This window comes from Neomonachus schauinslandi, chromosome 5 (genome assembly GCF_002201575.2).
Source record: "Neomonachus schauinslandi chromosome 5, ASM220157v2, whole genome shotgun sequence".
Taxonomy (NCBI): Eukaryota; Metazoa; Chordata; class Mammalia; order Carnivora; family Phocidae; genus Neomonachus; species Neomonachus schauinslandi.
Window position 1 is genome coordinate 66,581,298 of NC_058407.1, and position 23,722 is coordinate 66,605,019.

The 23,722-nt window shown below is 35.2% G+C and overlaps 1 protein-coding gene across 1 annotated transcript in view; it reads left to right on the forward strand.

Moving 5' to 3' along the window:
- SCAF11 (SR-related CTD associated factor 11) overlaps nucleotides 1-23,722 on the forward strand; it is a 75,915-nt gene that overhangs the window by 25,903 nt on the left and 26,290 nt on the right. Inside the window, exons 3-7 of the mRNA XM_021704794.1 lie at nucleotides 1,715-1,796; nucleotides 4,375-4,532; nucleotides 14,957-15,034; nucleotides 20,881-20,981; nucleotides 23,124-23,185. Coding sequence (XP_021560469.1) covers nucleotides 1,736-1,796; nucleotides 4,375-4,532; nucleotides 14,957-15,034; nucleotides 20,881-20,981; nucleotides 23,124-23,185 — 460 coding nt within the window. The 5' untranslated portion in view covers nucleotides 1,715-1,735. The remainder of the gene's footprint in view (nucleotides 1-1,714; nucleotides 1,797-4,374; nucleotides 4,533-14,956; nucleotides 15,035-20,880; nucleotides 20,982-23,123; nucleotides 23,186-23,722) is intronic.

Genomic DNA, 23,722 nt, shown 5'->3' on the forward strand with positions numbered 1-23,722 from the left:
TTTCTGTTCTTCCAGGCTAAACATTCTTACTACTTTACCTTTTTGCATATGAGATGGTTTCCAAGGCTGTCACCAGTTTAGTCATCTTCCCTGGACATTCATCATTTTGTTGTTTGTCCCTAAATAAAATAGCACCAGAACTAAAACAAATGTTGCAAATGTAGGCTGAAGGGGAAGTTTTCCTTTGTTTTTGACAGTCTGCTTTTATTAAGGCAGACTGTGATTAAATTAACTTTTTAATTTTTTTTTTTTAAGATTTTATTTATTTATTTGACAGAGACACAGCGAGAGAGGGAACACAAGCAGGGGGGAGGGGAGAGGGAGAAGCAGGCTCTCCGCTGAGCAGGGAGCTCGATGTGGGGCTCAATCCCAGAACCCTGGGATCATGACCTGAGCCGAAGGCAGACGCTTAACACCTGGCCACCCAGGCGCCCCTAAATTAACTTTTTCAAGTAACTCTAATCCTTACCGATTTTGACTTTTTAAACTACTAAAACCTTTAAGTCTATGTGCTACTAAGTTTCTTCTGCTTTACAGTTGGTTTTTGAACCAAAGTGTGAGTCTTTGCATTTCTCCTTATTTAGCCTAAAAGAATTTTCCTGGGCAATACATACCTTTAATGTAGAAACTAGTATGTTTAAATTATTGAAGAAACTAATAGAAAAATTACTTCATATAAATACGGGAGAATTATAACTGATGAAATTGGGGATTTCTTGTGCTGAGATACTCCAAAGTGTTTTTGAACAGCTCATTGCAATCATATGTCTTGCATCAGTTCAAGAAAGAATTGAGTTAACTTAAAAAATAATTTTACCTCATAAACTTATTCCCCTTGACTAACAAATTCATTTCCTTTCCTACATTTCTTGTTTTGCCTCTTGTAATCATCATTTTCTTAGTCCTCAAGGCCAGAGTAATCTTTGACTCCTTCCCCGTATTTAGTCATCATATCTCAGAAATTCTTAATTTCTTGCTTTTTTATTCACTTCATAGCCAATTACTCTAGCTATGCAAATCGCTCTGCTTCTAATCTCTCCCTGCTATAATCCATTTCTGTGCTTTGCTGACAGATCATTCTTTTAAAAGATTCATTTATATTACTTTTATCATTTCAGTCTTCTTCAGAGGAATCTCTAAGATTGGGTCTAAACTTCTCAATCATTGGAGATCCATTTGTAATCTGTCCCTACTTGATTTACATTGTTTTGCGTATTGCTTTCCTTACCCATTACTATAGTCTTCCAGATGAACTTCTTAGCATATATCCCTCCTCAGTACACATTCTCTCTCTCTCATACTTTTACTCTTCTTATTGTTGTCAGATTGGCCTAGTTAAATGCTATTTTATTACTTTAGACTATGTTGCCCCTTAAATGCCTTAAGCTCAATACACATAACCTATCACCTTCAATGAAAACTCCAGTTCAAATTGATCTCTTTTCCCTAAGCTCCAATTATATTTATGCCTGTACCACAAAAGCTATCATTTAGTCTTTGTTGCTTAATACTTACACAAGGTTTTTCCTTTCAGTAAGACTGCTTGATGACAAGGAGTATAAAAGAGTACTGGATTATCCATAAAATTTACTGGCTTGGCTTCTACTATGTTCTTTTATGTGTAAAATAATTTCTTACAGTTCTGGGTTTTTGTTTTTCATTGATACTGGGAGAACGCAAACATAAAATTTCTCTGTTGTAATTCATCCTATAGGAAACCCTTTTTCAAGGAGAAATGAAGAAGAAAACTATATATACCCTAAATGTGGGAGATCAGGAGTATGAAGATATGGAAGGTAACTTTTTTATAAAGCTTGTGTGTTCTTAGTGTTTCTAAACTGTTCATTTGTGTACATTTCAAAATTCACAAAGAGTTTTTTGTTTTCACTTATTTTCATTGGTCTTAAATTCTGAAATAAGCTGCCTGAATATACGCTATATATACACTGAAGAAGTGTATACATTTTTTCCCCTCCTCCCATGTCTTATTTTTGATTGATTGAGGTTTTTGGTTTCCTTGAACTCTTTCTTTTTAAATTTTTATTCCCTACTGGTTTATGAATATACTAATCTGTTTTTGTTGTTGTAATTTTCCGTTTTGGGTTTTTAAAATAGTTGGCATTGATCTTTTCTCTGCTTCTAAAGTTAATATTTTAATATTCACTGCTAACAGTAAAGAACCTTAGAACACTAACTCTGATCATCCTGCTCTTCATAGGTTATAGTCATCCGTTATTATTTTTTTTTTTTGAAACACCACAGATTAGTCGATATTTTAACATAGATAGTATTTGGGGGGATTTCTTCTCCATTTCTTTTTTTCTTAAAGATTTTATTATTTGAGAAGGGGAGAATGAGCATGGGGGGGGGAGGGTCAGAGGGAGAAGCAGACTCCCTGCTGAGCAGAGAGCCTGATGCGGGACGCGATCCCAGGACTCCAGGATGACCTGAGCCGAAGGCAGTCGCTTTACCAACTGAGCCACCCAGGTGCCCCCCATTTCTTTTTTCTTTCCTGAAAAGAAAAGTTCCTTTAGTGAAAGTCTATTAGGGGTAAATTCTTAAGTTTTTGTTTTTATTTTATCCTCTTCAAAACTATTCAAAGATAGATCTACAATTCTGGGTTGATAGGTTTTTGTTTTGTTTTGTTTTCTCTCTTAGCACTGTGGAGATATTATTTAACTATTTTTCTGGTTTTCTTTTTGCTGTCAAGAAATCTCTTTTCAGCCTAATTGTCAATCCCTTAGAGATGATCTGTCTTTTCCCTCATTTTTCTTTTTAGATCTTATTTTTATCTTTGATGTCTTTGACATTGTACAGATCTGCTGCGTTGTTTCTGGCATGGATTATTTTCATTTCTCTTGGTTACCATACCTTGTATGTCCTTTATCTTTTGGATCTTTTTTGTTTGTTTTGTTTTCTCATTTCTCAGCCATTACTGCTTTAACTGTTGCATATTCTTTATTCTCTTCTTCTGGGCTTCAATTAGTATGTTAGACTTTGTTCTGACCTCATTTCCCACTCTCCTTTCTCAGGTTACATCTCTTTGTATGTCTCTTGAAGTCTAGATAGTTTTCTCAGATCTCTCTTCCAGTTCACAAATACTCTTTTCTTCTGGGTCTAATATGCTGTTTAATCATTCTATGTTGTATTTGCAAATTCTGATATTTGAAGCTGGTGGGCATCTAAATTGAGAGTAAGTATAATATATAAAATGCAAAAAAATAAATCTAAATAAATTCTTGTTTCTGCTGATTCTTACTCAAGGTAACTTATTTTCTTAGGTTTGGCAATGTTTGATTATGAACTCATATTTGATCAATTTAATCTGTAGAATTCTGAGGGCCTACCTAAGGGATGTTTTCCTTCAGAGGATTTGTATTTGCTTTTTCCTGAACCCATGCTTTACTTTAGCCGTGTTGGGGGTCTTGACCTAATATGGAAGTCTCTTAGGATCAGTTACCCTACCTGGGTTGGTTGTAAGTCTCTAGATGTGAACCCTAATAAGAACGTTTGCTCCCAGGACAATCCCCACTTTTTCATTTGCTTGGTGTATATTGTTCGCGTTTCAGCTGACAATTTCTTTATTTTTGTTTCATTTTACGTTGAATTTTGGAGTTTCTTTTATTTACTTTTGAGCCCACAGTACATATTCTTGTATGGTGGTTATATTGCTGGTGGGCATTTAAATTAGTACAAACCCTAAGGGATAAAATTTGACAGTATCTATTCAAACTACAGCTGTACATACATGTTGATCTAGCAATTCCTGTTTTAGGAATTTATCCTATAGATAGCTATTAAAAATAAGAAATGACAGTTTTTCATTGTAGCCTTGTTTGAGAGAGCCAAAGATTGAAAACAAGTGAATGTCCATCAATAAGTTAAAACAAAAAAAATGCTGACTAGTGTGTATAGTGTTTTAGTATTTGTGTAAAGAAGGAGCTTTAAAAGGATATGTTTTAAGAGTTGCTTCTGCACCAAAAATCTTTGGAAGAACACAGAAGAAACTTAATAGTTGTTACTTGTTGCATTCAGTGGGACTGGATGGATGGTAGTAGATTTGAGTGGGAGATTTGTCACTAGAACCTTTTTTTTACTTTAAAATTTTTGAACCATCTGATTATTACTTAAAATTAATTCCATAAAAAAATTCTTTTTACTTCCCCATTAAAAATGTAAATTAGAAAAAAAAATTAAAAAATGTAAATTAGTAAATGTTGGGATATTGTGCTCAAGAAGTATGTTTGTTACATTGTAAGATTTAATTACTTTGTAATAGGGGAGCCCTTTAGAATATCTAGTTCATGATACTGCCACAAACATGTCATTTGGTCTGGAAAACTTGAAAGTATATATGGCTGCTTTACTTTATAGGTGAAGAAAACAAAGATAATACTGCTACCACTGGTCTGTTATACAGTGAAGCTGACAGATGTCCAATATGTCTTAATTGCCTGTTAGAGAAAGAAGTTGGTTTTCCAGAAAGCTGTAATCATGTCTTCTGCATGACCTGTATTCTTAAATGGGCAGAGGTGAGTCTGAGAATAAATTAAATATTATTGTATTTTAATTCCCTAGCATGGTATCATGCCACCTAAAGAGTTGATAATGCCTTTTATAAATAACATGTTTTCCCCTTACTGTGGACAAATCTCCCTGTATTATTCAAATTCTGTCAGTACAGTTTCTTCTAGTTTTTTTTTACACATCTTTTTTGTTCTTCTATAGTTAAAAAATTTTAAGTGCATATCTTAAAAAACAAAACAAAACCTGGGGCGCCTGGGTGGCTCAGTCGGTTAAGCGTCTGCCTTCGGCTCAGGTCATGATCTCAGGGTCCTGGGATCGAGGCCCATGTCAGGCTCCCTGCTCAGCGGGGAGTCTGCTTCTCCCTCTTCCTCTGCCTGCGTTCACTCTCTCTCTCTCTGTGTGTGTCAAATAAATAAATAAAATCTTAAAAAAAACAAAACAAAACAAAACCTTATAGGAATAACAGATTTTGGGAGGGTGATAAAAATGCAGTAATTCATCTTTGGTATACTTACCCTCTTGGGATAATATCTGCTTACTACTAATAACACCTTCTGTCTGTTTTGTGTTTTATATTTTTCAGAGAATTTTTACATAGATTATTTGATTTCTTCTTGTATCAGCCTTGTGGAATAACAAGAGCAGATGTAGTAGTGTTCTTCAATTTTACAGATGAGGAACTTGGACTTTGTGTTCTAGAACTTGACCAAGATTTCATAGCTTAAAGAGGCAGAAGTGAATTTAGAACTGCCATTTTCTAATTCTTATTTTTAATGTAGTATGAACTAATTTCACAGTCCAAGTTAATGATATTACTGAGTTTTTTATAGGTTGTAAGTGAAGGATATTTTGGACTTTTAATGTATTATGTTGATTTAGTTCAGGCCAAATAGATCATGGTACTGGTACATTGAATCACTGAATACGCATTATAAGCCCTATTGTTATGAATTGTGAAATAAAAAAATTCATTGTCATATGAATCATGCTGTATTTTTCTGAGTTAGTAGTCTTTCAGTGTGTAAAAATGAATAAAGGAGATAAATCACAAAAATATTTTTTCAACAGTAGCTGCATTCAAATTGATGTCTTTAAGCACATTGGAATTAATTGCTTCTTACATAATTGGGGCTTTCAAAGTTCTGTGTTTTACTTATATTTCATTAATAGTGTAGAAAGGAGAATATAACTGTATACTGATGATGCTGTGGCTGAGTTCTGGAAGGAGGAAAAAAGATTTGTTATACCAATCGAATTCATAGCAGTATACTTGGAAACAGTTCTGATTAGATTAAGGCCTAAACTGGTCTTGGCAAGAAGGGACTAAGGAGAGGTAAAAATGTATTTTGGGAAAAAATATGTTGAGTTTAATTTAATTATTTAATATAATTATAAATCTCCATGTGTTTGCAGGAGCATTGACTAATGAATGCATATTTTTCTCTGCCACCCATTTAAAGATTTCATCTGTGTTGAATTTAATGCACCTTGGTTTGCTTCATGATTAAATATTTTAAAAATAGAGATTTTGCTTCCAGTAGAGAAGCAACATTATTAGATGGGTAGAAGGTTCAATTCAGTGCTTTTATAAGATTGTATTTAGTGATCACATAATTGTAAGGTGCAGCAGCATAGTCTGAGTATGTGCTTTTCTCTATGAAATTAGAATATATAAAATAGACATGATTCTCCATTGTTATGCTCTACATGCACCTTCAGCATAATCATACACTTTATCATGGTGTACATCCTCCAAGTTTCTCTAGGGTATATATCTAGAAGTAGAACTACTAGTAGGTTGTGGACTATGCACATTTTCTACTCAGTTCTAAACTTACCTGTTTTTAACTCATTGAATATTTTTTTTTTAAGATTTTATTTATTTGAGAGAGAGTGTGGGAGTGTGGGGGGAAAGGGCAGAGGGCAGAGGGAGAGGGAGAATCCCAAGCAGACTCCCCACTGAGCGCAGAGCCTAATGGGGGGCTCAATCTCAGGAGCCTGAGATCATGACCTGAGCCAAAATCAAGAGTCTGACGCTTTACCGATGGAGCCACCCAGGTGCCCCTGAATATTTTTTTTTAAGTTGAAATACTTGATAACATATATAGTATTGCAGTCAACACCTTTCTTGCATGTAATATTTTCTCTTTTGTGTTACTCCTTTGGATATAAATCTTTATTGAAGCCAAACTGCTTTTAAAAGAAAGTAGGGGGACAAGGGGTATGGTGGTATTGTTTAAACAAAAGTGATTAACCTTGAAAGCAGAGAATAACCAGAGAATATTCTGAATTATTTCATTGTCCCTAATCAGGATAGCAGCCATCATTAAATTGAGCAGTAAGAAGAGCACAATCCAATAAATTGTTCATATAAATAATAAATGAATATTGGTTAACAAAATCACTTCGGCTTTGAATTAAATTTTCCGTTTGAATCTTTTATTGGTATGATAAAAATTGGATGTGTTTTGAAGCATATATGTGCTTTGACAAATAGAATCAGATTTCAGATTCACTGGTGGTTTTTCTTCATGGCCATTAGTTGTTAAGCTCGGTCCTCTCATTTTCCTTAGCCGCCTTCTGTTTTCTAAAGAGGGGCATGCAGTTTACTTTGGATTTCATGGTTAGGATATACCTGTCTGTATTTAGAGGCTCCTAACCAGCCAGGCCTTATTCTAAGGCTTTTAAAAATATTCTTTCATTTAAATCACTGTTAGTGTTTATTTAATATTCAGGGCAAGGATTCTGAACTCTAATTTGTTGCTAAATACTTAAAGGAATAGCCTGAAATTAAAATAATTTTAAAAAATTGATCCATAGTTTAAAATTTTACCAGTGTTCACTTTTAGTAGGAAGGTAGAAATCAAAGTGAGATTTATAGTGGTTAGAAATCTACATAATAAGAAAACAGTATAAAATGTGTTGAGAATCATCTTCCTAGCTTATGTGTCTTTAAGAAATGCAGCTGAGCTATCTGAGATTTGTCTTCCAGGTTCATTGAAATAGGATTCAGAATGGGTATCAAGAACCAAAAAGAAGTACTTATTTATTTACTTCCACCTTAATATTTTAGGCATTGAAGAAATTCTCCTCTGTAAGAAACAAGTAAACTTACGGTATAGAGTAGCGTAGTGTATTTATATCAGACACCCTCCTGAAATTTTTCATGCTCTTAAAATATCTATATCCAAGATTTTTTTTTTTTTTTATTCATGAGAGACAGAGCGAGAGAGAAAGGCAGAGGGAGAAGCAGGCCCCCAAGGAGCAGGGAGCCCGATGCGGGACTCGATCCCAGGACCCTGAGATCATGACCTGAGCTGAAGGCAGACGCTTAACCATCTGAGCCACCCAGGCGCCCAAAATATCTATATCCAAAGTCAAAGTTAGTTTTAATCTTTTCAAGCTCTAAAATTTTGGTTCTCTGGTTATTTAAAACAAAAGCCATGTAAGGCCTTTCAAGTGATCAAGTAACTGAGCTTTAGTCTGTTGGTATTTTATACAATTTGCCTTCCCCAGGGCAGAAAGATTCAGGATAATGGAACCTATGGTGGCCTTCATGGCCCATAACCTAATTACCTGCCCTTGGGGACACTAGAACAGATTAAGCATGTCTACTATGACTATGTTTAATTTCAAGAAACTCTTGCATGGTAGGCCTGTTGGTTTGTGAAATAATAATGATGATGATGTAGAAATAGAATATTAAATTAAGCAGTAATTAACACTTAAGGAAAGTTGAAATTTTTATTAATTTAAAGCATTAATATTAGAGCTGAGAATCTAAAACTAAACAAAGAAGACCTTTGAATTGATGAAATATGCACAGAGCAATACACTATAAAGTTTATCAGCCACTCAAAAAGTTATTTTACCAAATTTATCCACCTATATTTTTACCTATATCACCTATATATATTTTACCTATATTATACCTGTACAGTCTAAACATATTGACAGTTTTTACTTTGCCTATAAGTTTAACCTTGATCCTCTGAGTTTGCACATTTTATTATTTTTTAAATTTTATTTATTTATTTGAGACAGAGAGCACTAGCAGGGAGGAGGGGCAGAGGGAGAGGGAGAAGCAGGCTCCCTACCGAGCAGGGAGCTCGACAACTTGGGGCTGGATCCCAGGACCCTGAGATCATGACCTGAGCCGAAGGCAGCTGCTTAACCAGTTCAGCCACCCAGGCGCCCCCTGAGTTTGCACATTTTAAAGTAGATATTTAGAAAGGTGAAGGCTAGAGAAGCGTGACACACAGCTGTAGTAGTGACAGCTGATCTATAAATGTGATTCCCTATAGACAATAAGATACTACTTCCACACACACACACGCAGGTTGAGAAAATAGGATTTATGATTTGGCAGATTGCCAAGAAGTGGTTAAAATTTTGGCCCTAAAAGGGTTAAAGTTTAAAGCCTTGGAAGCATTTTATGTTTGAAGTATTTAAGAGATTATTTTATTTAAAGGGACACACATGTGATCAGGAGGTTCTGATATCCCCTAGGATTTTCTGTCTTTAAGGTAATATAAAATATTTCCCTTATCTTTTAAGTAACTTTTTAAATGTGATTAACTTTCCTGCTGTAAGCAAATTATTCTCCTTCAATTTATTTATCTCAGTCCTCCATTTCATATCAAATGCTGATAGCTTCAGTTTGAGAAAGTAAGGTTAAATCAGATTTGGACAGCTGGCGAAGGTATGTTTTCTCTTCTGAGACTAGAAATGAAGAGGGTCTTACTATGATGAGTACAGTTCTTGAAGAAGTCAAACGACAGTGTTCAGTGCAGACAGGTGAGGAATATATTTTTAATTAATACATACCAAAAAATCAGAATATGACTAGTTGACTTATATGTTGACTACGTGATGTGTTTCATGTACAGATGTTCTTTTATGCAATGAATAGAAATTTACACATTCTGGTGATTAGAATACCTTTCAAAGCTGTATATTGTCTGGATTTCTTCAGTTTTTCCTGGAATTTTAATTTTTATTTATTCCTGAACTAAACTAAACCTCTCTGTTATGTAGTTCTCTGTGAACAAGAATTTAAACATCTGTGGAGCAATACTATTAGTTCTTATCTTTAAAACTTTGTAAAGCATTGTCAAATACATTATTTCATTTAATTATTACAACTTGTGCAAGAGGTGATTCAGGACTCTATCATCATCCTTAAAATAAGAGAGGTTGCTAGTTCTGGGTCCTTCAGAACTTGTATTTGTGACTATAATTATTCCAAATCCCCTGTTGTTTTCACCTCATGGATTAATCCTTTGGTAAAACCTTTGGTAGAACAAAGAGTATTTTTACATTTTTACATTGTGAACCACTCATTATTTAAAGTGAACACTCATTATCTAAAGCATAAATGTCATCGATTTTTATTTAATACTGTTTTTACCAGTTAGGTAAAGTAAGGCGTATTCCTATATAGCCTAGTTTTAAATGTCAGAATTTTTAAATGATTGTGTAGGTAGTTAAGGAATTTACTGTTTTTATTTTTCTAAAGAAATAATTAACTATTAAATGTAAAAAGAAACTAGAATTAAAAGTAATTCTTACCCAACTGTTGTATCTTCAAGAACAAGAAAGGGTTCCCTTTGAGTAGTTAGATAAAATGCTTTCTTAGTGTTAATTTTATCACTGACAGTCATTTGTTCTTTAGGAATATATTCTTGAAACCTGTTAGAAAGAACCACAGTTTTACTAATGTGGATTGACAAGGACTGTCTTGAACTGGTTAAGTGTGATAGGGAACATGTAGTCTGTCTGACTACAGGTGAACACTTTCTTTGGAGGTGTCTAGGCTAGGTATCTTAGAACCATCAACAAGGAAAATAGGTTCTTGTGAATAGATTTTTAAAATAAGCCTCTAATGGTATGCATTCCTAAATCCTTTTTATTTACTTTTGAACTGTAGTTTTATATAATGTGCTCTATTGTTAGCAGGAAAGATAAATGTTCTAGAGATTCCCATGAGCAGACAAACCTACTTGTAAATATAGGTACTGAGATTTAGTCTTTAAGCACTTACCTTTAACACTTGCTTCTCTCTCTCTAGGAGGGGCTATCTGTAGGCAGCCTTTGTGATTGAGGATAGAGCAGCAACAGGAAGCAAGAAATATTAGAAATCAAGAATCCTGAATTCCAAATAAGGAAGGTTTCCTGTTCTTACATTTAAATATGGGTTTGTCTGAGCTGGGAATTTACATCGCTTCAGAATACTAGGGTATGTTTTACTGAAATCATTAGGAAGATTTTTTTATTTCTATCAAAATTGCCTCCTTCACTGATACAACCTTAGTACAGAGCTTTCACAATAAAATTATGCTCTGTTTTTTAATACACATTACATTGTAAAGCAGTGATCAGATTCTATTAATTTTGTAGCTTTATCAAGTTGAATGGTGATATTTAACTACCTTGATTATGAAACTAAATTAGATACTTCACAAATTATTGAAATGAAAGTCATTGGCTTAAATTGGTGATTAATTGAAGAGTATTTTTGATGTATATAAGGAATCAAAATGGTGAATAATCAAGGGGTATTTATTTTTGTTATATAAAAGGAAAACAAAATTTGTGATAATTTTCTTCAAAACTAAAATTACATTTTTAAGCACAATAAGTATGTTAGTTCAAAATTTTCTACATTAGTTTTAAATGTGCATTTTTAAAACCACACAACTGAAAACTAAATCAGCTATGTTAGTAACACAAACCATGAAAACTAAGATTAAAATATCTGACATTTTCTGAATGGATATCTGTTGGATATAAGGGTGAAGTTACCCTTGGGAATGCTTTAAAATTAGGCCAATGTAAACCATTTTTAAAACCCTATTTGTAAAACTTTCTAGTAAAGGCATTTGATCATCACGTTATGTGTAATTTTATGCATTAATACCTGTTAATGATGGTGTCTTTGAACTTTGCCATGTGTACTTTTCTTATAGTATACATTAACAAAAAATTAGTGATCTACTTAATTTTTTAAAAATCTGTTTTGATTTCTTTTGTATTCTTCTTTAGTCAATCTTAATTTATTGAAGTATGTTATGAAGACTTAACTCGGATAACCGAATTTCTTTTCTGTTTCCCCTTTGAAATGTTTTGTTAAACTGTTCTGAGGTCAGAATTGGATATCATCATTTCTAAGTAGCCATAGCAAAGATACTTTGTCTACTATAGGTAGCTTGTTTTCTGACCTATGCTTTCCTTAACTGGGGAGGATAACTTGGTTTCAGCATTTTTTCTGATGGCTGAGCCTGAGCTAAAGAAAATCTATTAACTTATTTTCTAGTACTAACTAGATTTAGAAAATCTAAGTATATACAAATTGTTGATAACAGATAACAGTGGTTTTCCGACTATTTTTGTTGTTGTTGTTGTTTTGTTTTTGTAAGAGCAGTGGAGCCTTTTCTTCAAATGAAACCTTAAATCTGTGGCAATTTTGCTTAAGGAGAAGAGAACAAAACCAAAATCTTACTCAGAACCCTATTATTTGAAACCGATCAAAATGGAATGGCTCAGGTTCAGACTGCCAGTTTTCAAGGCAGGAGTGCCATTTAGCTGGTTTCAAACGAGGAAATTTCATAAGGAAGAAAATACAGTTATGTAATTTCAGCGTTTTTGAAAGATTCGATGCACCTAATATAGAGTAAATTTCTTGAACACAGTGGCTTTCTTTCTTTGTTCCATCTTAGTGTTACAAATTGAAATAGATAAAATGAAATATTTTAGTTTCCATATATGTCATGAACTTTGCAAATTCCAACAAAAAATCATTAAGAACTCCTGTCTCTCACGTGCATGTATACATCATATGGTAGGTTGTCTTTTTGTTAATGAACTAAGCTTTTTTTGTTTTTGTTTGTGCAGTGAAGTTAGTTGATATTTAGAAGATTTTACACAGTGCTTAGTATATGCCATACACTCTTCTAAGATTAATTCCATTAATTCCCATAAGAACCTTAGAGAGAGGTTCTATTATCTGCATATTCACAGATGAGGTAACTGAGACACACAAAGTCTATAACTTGCTCAGGGTTACTTATCAGGGCAAGATATGAAAGTAGACAGTAAAATCAGAGCTTCCGTACATCTTTGTTAATCGTTTTTTAAAAAACATGGATAGAAACAAAGTTTTCATCTGCCCTTGTTTTATCTTTTTTTGAATGTTTATCTGAATTTACCTTTAAAATAGAAATAAGTATATTCTGAAACTTTATAGGAACTTGAAAGTTTTTATTTTTTTTAATTAAAAAAAATTTTTTAACTAGAGAGAGAGTCAGAGAGAGGGAGGGGCAGGAGGGAGAGAAAATCTTAAGCAGGCTCAACACCCAGCGTGAAGCCTGACACGGGGCTTGACCCCACAACCCTGAGGTCCTGACCTGAGTTGGGCGCTTAACCAACTGAGCCACCCAGGCGCCCTGAAAATTTTTACTTCTAAATACTATTTTGAATTATAAATATATTAATACAACTTCTAGTTTAAGAAATTTCATACAGTAAATGCTAATATGGTAAACAACAAACACATAGTTGAATTCCTTGAACTAGAATTGCTATTTGCAGTGCATTACTAAAAAAGACATGGACAGCTTTGTCACTACTTGTTGCAAAGCTTCTTAAGGTCAAGTTTTCTGTAAGGGAAGTAATAGCATCCTAAATCCATAGTACGTGGAAGTAAGCTGAGCTGGCTTCTACCAGTCTGAACTGATTGAATGCAGTAAGGTCACATGTCCTAATTCAGATGTGGGTAAAGCATTTTATCAAGGCCTACTTAACAGGAAAAGAAAAACTACTTTTTATAGTAGTAAAAAGTAACTCAATTTATATTTTGGCTGCTCCCAAAGTGATTCACAGACTTTGTGAAAATGTATTCTATGATCAAAGGCTCATGTAGTCTGATCTACTGTGCTTGTATAAGCATATCTTGGTACGTTCCAAAGTCCAGAGAGGCAAAAATGACAACATTTTTCACTAGAGAATATAATTTATCAAATTCCATTACTATCTTGTGGGACTGTTGCTATTACATTGTTGAAATCCTGTTTTACTTTTATAACCGTAAGTACTAATAATATCACCTTCTGGTATTTTTATATGGTACAGAATCTTCCCTCCTACTCTAATGGGCAACATACTCCATATTAAATTATTTAAATAATATAAACCTATTCCTATACAAATATTTAAATACTCTAATCACAGAAACTCCTATAGTTGATATGTATTTATTTTGAAAGTATAGGAAATAATTTTATTGAAGTAAAGTTCATTTAGAATCAGAGTGATCAAAAGACAATTTTCCTGGGGTGCCTGGGTGGCTCAGTTGGTTGAGCGACCGCCTTCGGCTCAGGTCATGATCCTGGAGTCCCGGGATCGAGTCCCGCATCGGGCTCCCTGCTCGGCGGGGAGTCTGCTTCTCCCTCTGACCCTCCCCCCTCTCATGTGCTCTCTCTCTCTCTCTCACTCTCTCTCAAATAAAAAAAAAAAAAAAGAAAATTTTCCTTAATCTGTAAAGAATGCATACAATTCAATTTTAAAAAGGCCAGAAACCTAATAAAAAAGTTAGGCTAAGGGCATGAATAAAGAATTTTAAAAAAAAGGAACTTTGAAAAGCTCTTAAAAATATGAAAATATGCCCAGTCTTACTTATATAAAAGAAAGTGTAAATTAAAACCCTTAAGTATACCATGCTATTAATTGAGAATGGGACCATTCAGAAATAATAATATAAACCAATTTAAGATAGATAATTAAGAGAAAAAATTCAGTTCAGCATATGAATTAATATTATCTATATATTAAAAGATACACCATATATACGTATATGTGTTGGCTACCCCTAAAGGATATATAGGAAACTACTTCTGGAGAAGTTATTGCTGGTATAACTGTTTATTCAAAAGAATTGATTTGGGGAGAAATACTAAGTCATAGAATATCAAAATCTGTATGGGACCTGTCCAAACCATTCTTTTGCAGCTGATCTACAGTTGCCCAAGTGCTTTAGGTCATAAGAGCTGTTGATTTCAGTGTAGTTCTCCTTTCAGTATACCAGTAGTTCTCAGCTGGGCAAGCAGGTCTAAATGGTATTATCTTGATATCTTGATAATGGAGATTTTATCTCTCGTTGATTGTTGTAGTGCACTTATCTAGCATACAGTAGGTACACTTATCTAGCATACAGTAGGTGCTTAATAAATGTCTGAATGAATTGAACAAATTTAAGACATTTATTACTCTGACATGGTACAGGTGGAAATTATTTTATCTTTGAAAGAAGAGAAATTATTTTTCTGTTTCCTTTTCCAGGGGAAAACTTATTATAAATGCATTTGTTATAGTTTAATTTTGATCTATTCTAAAGAAACATTTGTGAAGTTATAATTTGCTAATCATTTTTCAGATACTGGCTTCATGTCCTGTTGACCGAAAACCATTTCAGGCAGTGTTTAAATTGAGTGCATTGGAAGGTTGTGTTAAGGTAAGGCTTATGTTTTGCTTTGCAACATGAACTGTATAAACTGTATAAACTTGATTTTCCCTTAATAGATTGCCAGTTTGAGTATATTTATGAATTGTTCAACTTTAGTTTTAATATGTGATTATTATTCCTCTTCAGCATGGCAAGCCCAGACTTTTCTACAAGGCTACAAAAATTCTGAACCTTTTTTTTTTCTTTGCCCTCTTAAAGAAGACATATCCATGGTAGTCACCTTATGATTTTCCACAAAATTACTTCTGATGCTCTAAAAGAAGTTTCACATTTAGTCTTAAATTGCAGGAGGTGTACATTTTTAGAATGTTTTTAGTGTGAGGACTTTTATATGTCAGAAACATTTACTAATTAATTGGATAGTGCTTTGAATACATTTTTCCATTGAAAAGGGGTTTGAAATGGAATATTAGATTAAAAGACCAACCCCACAAAAGCTTAAGTTTGAAATACCCAAAAATTGTTTTTCATGAAAAGCATTATGATGTTTGGAAGATTAAGCCAATAAAACTAAATATAAAATGGTATCTTTGTTTTGGGTCGCCTGGGTGGCTCACTCGTTAAGTGTCTGCCTTCGGCTCAGGTCATGATCCCATGGGCCTGGGATTGAGCCTCGCATCGAGCTCCCTGCTCAGCAGGAAGCCTGCTTCTCCCTCTCCCACTCCCCCTGCTTGTGTTCCCTCTCTTGCTCTCTCTGTCAAATAAATAAAATCTTAAAAAAAAATTGGTATCGGGGCGCCTGGGTGGATCAGTCGGTAAGCGTCTGCCTTCGGCTCAGGTCATGATCCCAGGGTCCTGGGATCGAGCTCCACATCGGGCTCCCTGCTCAGCGGGAGCCTTCTTCTCCCTCCCCCACTCCCCCTGCTTGTGTCTTCTCTCTCGCTGTGTCTCTCTCTGTCAAATAAATAAATAAAATCTTAAAAAAAAAAAATTGGTATCTTTGTTTTTAAATGCTGGTATTTGAAGGAAAATGAGCAATTGGGGAAGGATACAGGGATTTGTAGAGATCTTGAGAGAGACTTCTCACAGTTTCAGGGTTGTCATGGGCAGATGACTTTATTCTTTTATTAATAGAGAATAGAGAGCCCAGTTATGGACCCTCAACTCCATGGTCAAATAATCTTCGACAAAGCAGGAAAAATATGCAATGGAAAAAAGACAGTCTCTTCAATAAATGGTCCTGGGAAAATTGGACAGCTATATACAGAAGAATGAAACTCGACCATTCTCTAGCACCATACACAAAGATAAACTCAAAATGGATGAAAGACCTCAACGTGAGACAGGAATCCATCCAAATCCTAGAGGAGAACATAGGCAGTAACCTCTTTGACATCGGCCACAGCAACTTCTTTCAAGATACATCGCCAAAGGCTAGTGAAACAAAAGCAAAAATGAACTTTTGGGACTTCATCAAGATAAGCTTCTGCACAGCAAAGGAAGTAGTCAACAAAACAAAGAGGCAACCCACAGAATGGAAGAAGATATTTGCAAATGACACTACAGATAAAGGGCTGGTATCCAATATCTATAAAGAACTTCTCAAACTCAACACCCAAAAAACAAATAAGTCAAAAAATGGGCAGAATACATGATGAGACACTTCTCAAAAGAAGACATGCAAATGGCTAACAGACACATGAAAAAATATTCATCATCATTAGCCGTTAGGGAAATTCACATCAAAACCACATTGAGACACCACCTTACACCAATTAGAATGGCAGAAATTGACAAGGCAAGAAACAACAAATGTTGGTGGGAATGCAAGTTGGTGGGAATGCAAGTTGGTACAGCCACTTTGGAAAACAGTGTGGAGGTGCCTCAAAAATAAAAATAGAGATACCCTCTGACCCAGCAATTGCACTACTGGGTATTTACCCCAAAGACACAGATGTAGTGAAAAGAAGGGCCATATGCACCCCACTGTTCATAGCAGCAATGTCCGCAATAGCCACACTGTGGAAAGAGCTGAGATGCCCTTCAACAGATGAATGGATAAAGAAGATGTGGTCCATCTATACAATGGAATATTACTCAGCCATCAGAAAGGATGAATGCCCAACTTTTACATCAACATGGAGGAGATTATGCTAAGTGAAATAAGTCAAGCAGAGAAAGTCAATTATATGGTATCACTTCTTTGTGGAACATAAGGAGTAGCATGGAGGACATTAGGAGAAGGAAGGGAAAAATGAAGGAGGGAAATCGGAGGGAGAGACGAACCATGAGATACTATGGATTCTGAGAAACAAACAGGATTTTAGAGGGGAGGGGGGTGGGGGGATGGGTTAGCCCGGTGATGGGTATTAAAGAGAGCATGTACTACACGGAGCACTGGGTGTTATACGAAAATAATGAATCGTGGATCACTACATCAAAAACTAATGATGCCAAGATGTCCATCAAGAGATGAATGGATAAAAAAGATGTGGTATATATATACAATGGAATATTATGCAGCCATCAAAAGGAATGAAATCTTGCCATTTGCAGCTACGTGGATGGAACTGGAGGGTATTATGCTGAGTGAAATAAGTCAATCAGAGAAAGACTTGTATCATATGATCTTGCTGATACAAGGAATTCTTAATCTCAGGAAACAAACTGAGGGTTGCTGGAGTGGTGGGGGGTGGGAGGGATGGGGTGGCTGGGTGATAGACATTGGGGAGGGTATGTGCTATGGTGAGCGCTGTGAATTGTGTAAGACTGTTGAATCATAGACCTGTACCTCTGAAACCATACATTATATGTTAAAAAAAAAAAATAGGAAGGGAAAAATGAAGGGGGGGAATCGGAGGGGGAGACGAACCATGAGAGTCTATGGACTCTGAGAAACAGACTGAGGGTTCTAGAAGGGAAGGGGGTAGGGGGATGGGTTAGCCTGGTGATGGGTATTAAAGAGGGCATGTACTGAATGGAGCACTGGGTGTTATACGCAAACAATCATGGAACACTACATCAGAAACTAAATGATGTAATGTATGGTGATTAACATAATTTAAAAAAAGCGTTTGCCTTCCACTCAGGTCATGATCCGAGGGTCCTGGGATCGAGCCCCGCATCGGACTCCCTGTTCCGTGGGAAGCCTGCCTCTCCCTCTGCCACTCCCCCTGCTTGTGTTCCCTCTCTCGCCTCTCTCGCTGTCTCTCTCTGTCAAATAAATAAATACAATCTTAAAAAAAAAAAAATTCTTACTATATAGATACCTGATGCCAGTGATGGGGGGCAGAGGCGGGGGACTGTTCCCAAGTAGCATGATAAGTCCATTAACAGCTTGGTTACTGTCTTTGTGAGTAGGAAGGGGTATGGAAGCGACATATGACTATTTAAGCATAAGATCTCCTCAGTGTAGGTATCTATAATTTGTTTTGATATATTTTTACCAAATCAGTCTCATTGACAAGGAACAAATGAGACTAAAATTCAAATAACATGACATATGTAAAAAATGATTTTGCCTGTTGTCATTGTGTACTTATAAATCTATATAAATTAGTATGTCTTGGAGAAAAGATTTAATATAAATGTGTAATACTATGATAAAAATTAAAGCATGGCTTCTCTGAAAGACAGATTCTCTGTTTTTCCAGACTATATATATTATGTTGAAGATGTATTGGCATGAACTAGCTTCCAAAGATATTTTCCTCTAAAACTTTGTTTTGTTGCTTGGACTAACAATTTACGTTTTCTTTAATATGGTTTGTATTTTACTTAAAAGTCTGGTGCCAGGGGCGCCTGGGTGGTGCAGTTAGTTGAGCATCCCACTCTTGGTTTTCTCTTGGGTTGTGATCTCAAGGTTGTGAGATTGGGCCCCAGGTCGGGTACCACGCTGAGCGCAGAGTCTGTTCGGGGCTTTCTCTCTCTGTCCCGCTGCCCCTCCCTCCTCCCTCAAATAAATAAATCTTTTTTTAAAAGTTTGGTGCAGGGTTAACCTAATTTAGTCAGACTTAACAATTATTTCTTACTATGTGATATTAACTACATGCTCTTAATATTTTCCTTTGACCTTTACTTCTGAATCTTCCCTTTACTATCTTTATCCCTTTCCAGCTAACCTTGAATGAGACATCTATACTTGGTTACTCTCTTTTCATAATTGCTTTTCAACTCACATTGAACATTTATCTCTGTAAACGTGTCCTCACTAAGGTTTAGAATAATTTTTTGTTTTCTGCATGTGGTGCTCTTAACTACCCTTTATTTTCTTTGGCTTATAGGATGTCCTTTTATGAATGTTTGTATCAGTGTTCATTTGTTTTACTTTTCTGACCTTTCACAGTCTTTACCATCTCTCTGCCTTCCTTACCTTTTTAAAAATCATTTCTTAAATTTTAAATTCCTTTCAATTTTCTGGGGATACTTTCTCTCTAAATCTTCTCAAGAACTCCAGTGGCTTTCAGCTCTTACCTATATTAGTATGGCTTCTAAAACTATCACTAGCCCAGATCTCTTTCCTCAGAACCAGATTTATGTTTTCATCTGCTTGTTGGACATCTCCATCCATGTAGCATACCGAGGAATGTAAACATTAACATGTCCAGAACTCATGTGGGAGTTTTCAGTTTTTTCTTTCTCCCTCATCTTTGCCTAGTCCTTCTGAGCAATGTCATAAATTTGTTTTCTCTTCATTCCTCTTTTGTCACTTCTTTGTAGGCCTTCATGCTGTCATCTAGACTGGTTCTGCCAATAGAAATATACTACAAGCCACTATAATTTAAATTTTTTACTTTTAGTAGTCACATTGAAAGAGTAAAAAGAAACCGTTAAAATAAATTTTTATAATATATTTAATTCAACATAATTAACGTATTATGTCAACATATAGTATTTTTAAAGAAATATTGAAACGTTTTACCTTGTTGTAGATCTTTGAAATCCAGTGTATATTTTACACTTAGAGTACATCTCAATTGAGACAAGCCACATTTCAGTGCTCAGTAGCCACATATGGCTAGTGATTGTCTCCTGCAGTGTAGATCTACACAACTATAAGAGCTTTCTTCTGGTTTCCCAGCCTTTATAGTCTCTCCTTAACTGGTTCATTCTCCAAATCACTGGCAAAGTTTATCCTGAAAAACAAATTTGGTCATTTCATTCACTTGCTTTAATACCTCCATTTATTCGCTGGTTCCCATGGAATTATTTTCTTCTTTGAAGCCCTTTACAATCTGGTCCTAATATATTACATCAACTTCATATCCTGCTAATATTTTCTTCCCTATCTGCATTGGCTTCTCATTGTCCTTGTAACTGTGTTCTTTCTTCCATTCAGAGTATTTTTTTTCTTAGACAAATTCCTACTTTTTTTTTTTTTTTTAAGATTTTATTTATTTATTTGACAGAGACACAGTGAGAGAGGGAACACAAGCAGAGGGAGAGGGAGACGCAGGCTTCCCATTGAGCAGGGAGCCCGATGCGGGCTTGATCCCAGGACCCTGGGACTGAACCACCCAGGTGCCCCCAAATTCCTACTCTTTAAGACCAACTCATTAAAGTCTTCTCTGTTATCATCAAATAGAGTTAATTTCTCAGTCCTATATACATATGTATGTGTGTGTATACACACACACACACACACACACAGAGATCTGTGCTCATGAGCACTTTCTGTTTACATGCCTCTCACTATTTTGTTTCCCTGGAGCTTAGCACACTTACCAGTCTTACGGTTTAGCATGCTTGAATGAATAAGCATATGTGTTTGGGCTACCCTTTCATTCAGAAAATTTTGTATCTTTAATTTTTTATCCTTTCAAAGGGGAATTGATAGGTTATCATTTGTGATGCTGGATTATCACTCTAAATAAGGGATTTTGCTTTTCTTCTAGGTTCAAGTAAAAAGACAGTTGAGAGAAACAAAAGACAAGAAAACTGAAAGCTCTTTAAAGAAGCAGCTCTCCTGTTGTGAAAATTCTAAAAGCTGTATGAGGTTAGTGATGAATTTTAGAAGTAGAGTGCGAATGTTTAAAACCAGAAGATAGCTAATAAAAAAGAGTACTCTCTTTTTTTATTTAACGATGTGGGATTTAAATGTATTTAATTAACTTCTTTTAAGGCACATGATAATTTAAGAAAGGGTCAGCTGAAATCTGAGAATAGAATTTGAACTCTCTTTGAGGAGTTTTTTTTGTTTTTTTCTGTAATCTGTTTAGATATTTTTGTAAAATGAAAATGTTATAGCAGTGTAAATTAAAGCTTACTCATTTCTGTATATGACAAACCAATAATGAATAAGCACTGGTACACTGACCACATTTTGAGTAGCACTGCTCTAGTATTTATGTACAAAAAGTAGAAAGTAAATAATGATATAGCACAACATTCTTCATGAGACAGTTCTAATTGAAACTGCTTATTATTATCTTTATAATTTTCTTTTTTTGTATTGTAGCAGGCACTTGGTACCTACCATAACAACCATTTGTTTTAACATGTTTGGATTTGTTTCTTTAATTACTGTTGTTAAAATGTAATTGCCTAGAAATACAGTGCTTAGTACTTGAGTTTAATAGGTATTTAACATATTTTTTGAACTAAATTGAGTTAATAATGTATTGGAAATTAATTTATAACTAATACTTAAATTGTTCTAATACATTTAAAAGTTAAGCCCATTTTGATCTGACATATATTGAGAGCTGTCCAAAAATTGTATTCTTAAGACAATACATACTGTCAAATTCGTAATTAAACCTATGATTCATTAGTACATTTAATCAGAATACTAACTCCTTTTTTTTTTTTTCTTTTAAAGATTCATTCATTTAGTAGGGGGAGTGGCAGAGGGAGAGAGAGAGAGTCTAAGCAGACTGTGCTGAGCATGCAGCCTCGCTTGGGGTTTGATCTCACGACCCTGAGATCACGACCCTAGCTGAAACCAAGAGTCAGTCGGACACTTAACAGACTATACCACCCAGGCACCCCCAGAATACTATTTCTTAACAGAGTCGATTTAGTTAGGTACTAAACTGTTGGTAGTAGTTCTTAAGGTTTATTAAATCAAGCCACAGTTTATAACACTGCAGCTCTTTAGATCTTTTTGGAAGTTATGGACTTCTTTGAGGATCTGAAGAAGGCTATAGACACCTTCTACCGGAAAACAGGTCATAAAATATACTTACAGACAAAACTTTGTATGTGATTTTAAGGGATTCATGGAACACCCATTCAAAGAGCCCAGCCATAAACCCAGTTTGCATTAGAGCAAATTTTATTAACATCTTCTTTTAACTATGAGTCAGTTTTGATTCTTGCATTTATGTTTACATAGAAAATAGTAGCACGCTTTCCCAGCACACTGAAGAACTTCTGCTAGCTTCATTCTTGATCCATCTCCTATCACTAGCTATGACTGTGTCATGGATATACATTTTTATGCTTCCTCTGAATTACCACAATTCTCTGGCCCTTACTGAGAGTGCAGTGGTCATCACTGTATGTCCTATAACAGGGCCATACAGTGGGTCTAACAGCTGAGATAGTCCATATGCTTAACTGCTTTTTCTCAGGGATTTGTGGTAGCAGGATGGTACAGAGAAGTAGCAGATGCAAAATAATAATTTGCTTTTGCCTACCAAGTCAGCCCCTTCATGATTTCTCCCAAGGTGGAAAATCTGTCAGCTATTGAATATTTATAGTATATCTGTCAGCTGTTGAATATTTATAGTATATTCTATTTTGGAGTCTTTGGATGTTTTTAGCATTCCTTTCATTCAATCTTAAATTCACTGCATATAACCTAGTCTCTACAGCACTTAGATATCCATTCATTGTTGCCTCTCCCTTCTAAAGTAGTACAAAAATCCTGACACCCCTTCCTTTCTGATGCTTTCTACCAGTTCCAGGGAAAGGGATTGTGGTATTTTTTTTTCTTGGTAGTGAAACTCCCTTGTAAGTCATTGGAGTGGAGAGTAGCAACTGAGTGGGGAGTGGCAACTGGTCATGCTTTCTTTGCTAGAATTTAAAACTCAGTGCATAATCCATTTCATTTTGCTTGGCAGTGAATTGAAAAATAAATGAGCAGAACAACAATTTTCTTTTAGTTATTTCACCTCTTTATTAATGTTTACAGGAAAAAAGTCCTAAAAGAAGATCTGTTAAATGCAAAACTTAATGACTTGAAGATGACACATAGTAAGTGACCTTTTTTACTTGTGTTTTCTACCTTTTTTTGTTTCTTTAGTGCTTGTGTTAAAGTTCTTCTTGGTTACATTTTGGTTTGGAAAATAGTCATACACAGAACTCTACTGAGCTCTGTACATTGTGTTCAGTCTTCTATAAACCTTTCATAGAATCATTTATGCCGTCCCCCCCCCACCTTTTATACTCAGCTTTGAGGGAGGGAAGAGATTTGAGTTTGAGTGCATGTGCCCACACGTGGGTGTTTGTGTGTGTGTTAGAAAAGGAAAAGGAGAGAAGACTGTTTTCTAATTACTTGGTGATTAGCAGCCTGCATATGGTCTTATTCCACTCATTAGTGCAAAAGTCCTTAGGGGAGATGAGGTAACATACCTTGTGGGCCAGAAACTGTAAGCAGTAGCCTTATAGTTACTGAGAGAGGTCTGTGGCAGTAGGAAGTTAATTCACAGTTCCCAGAAGAAGTTGTGGTTTGGCCTCTAGCCACACTTCTAACTTGAAACTTTTGTTTGGAAACGAAGATGAGCAGTTAAA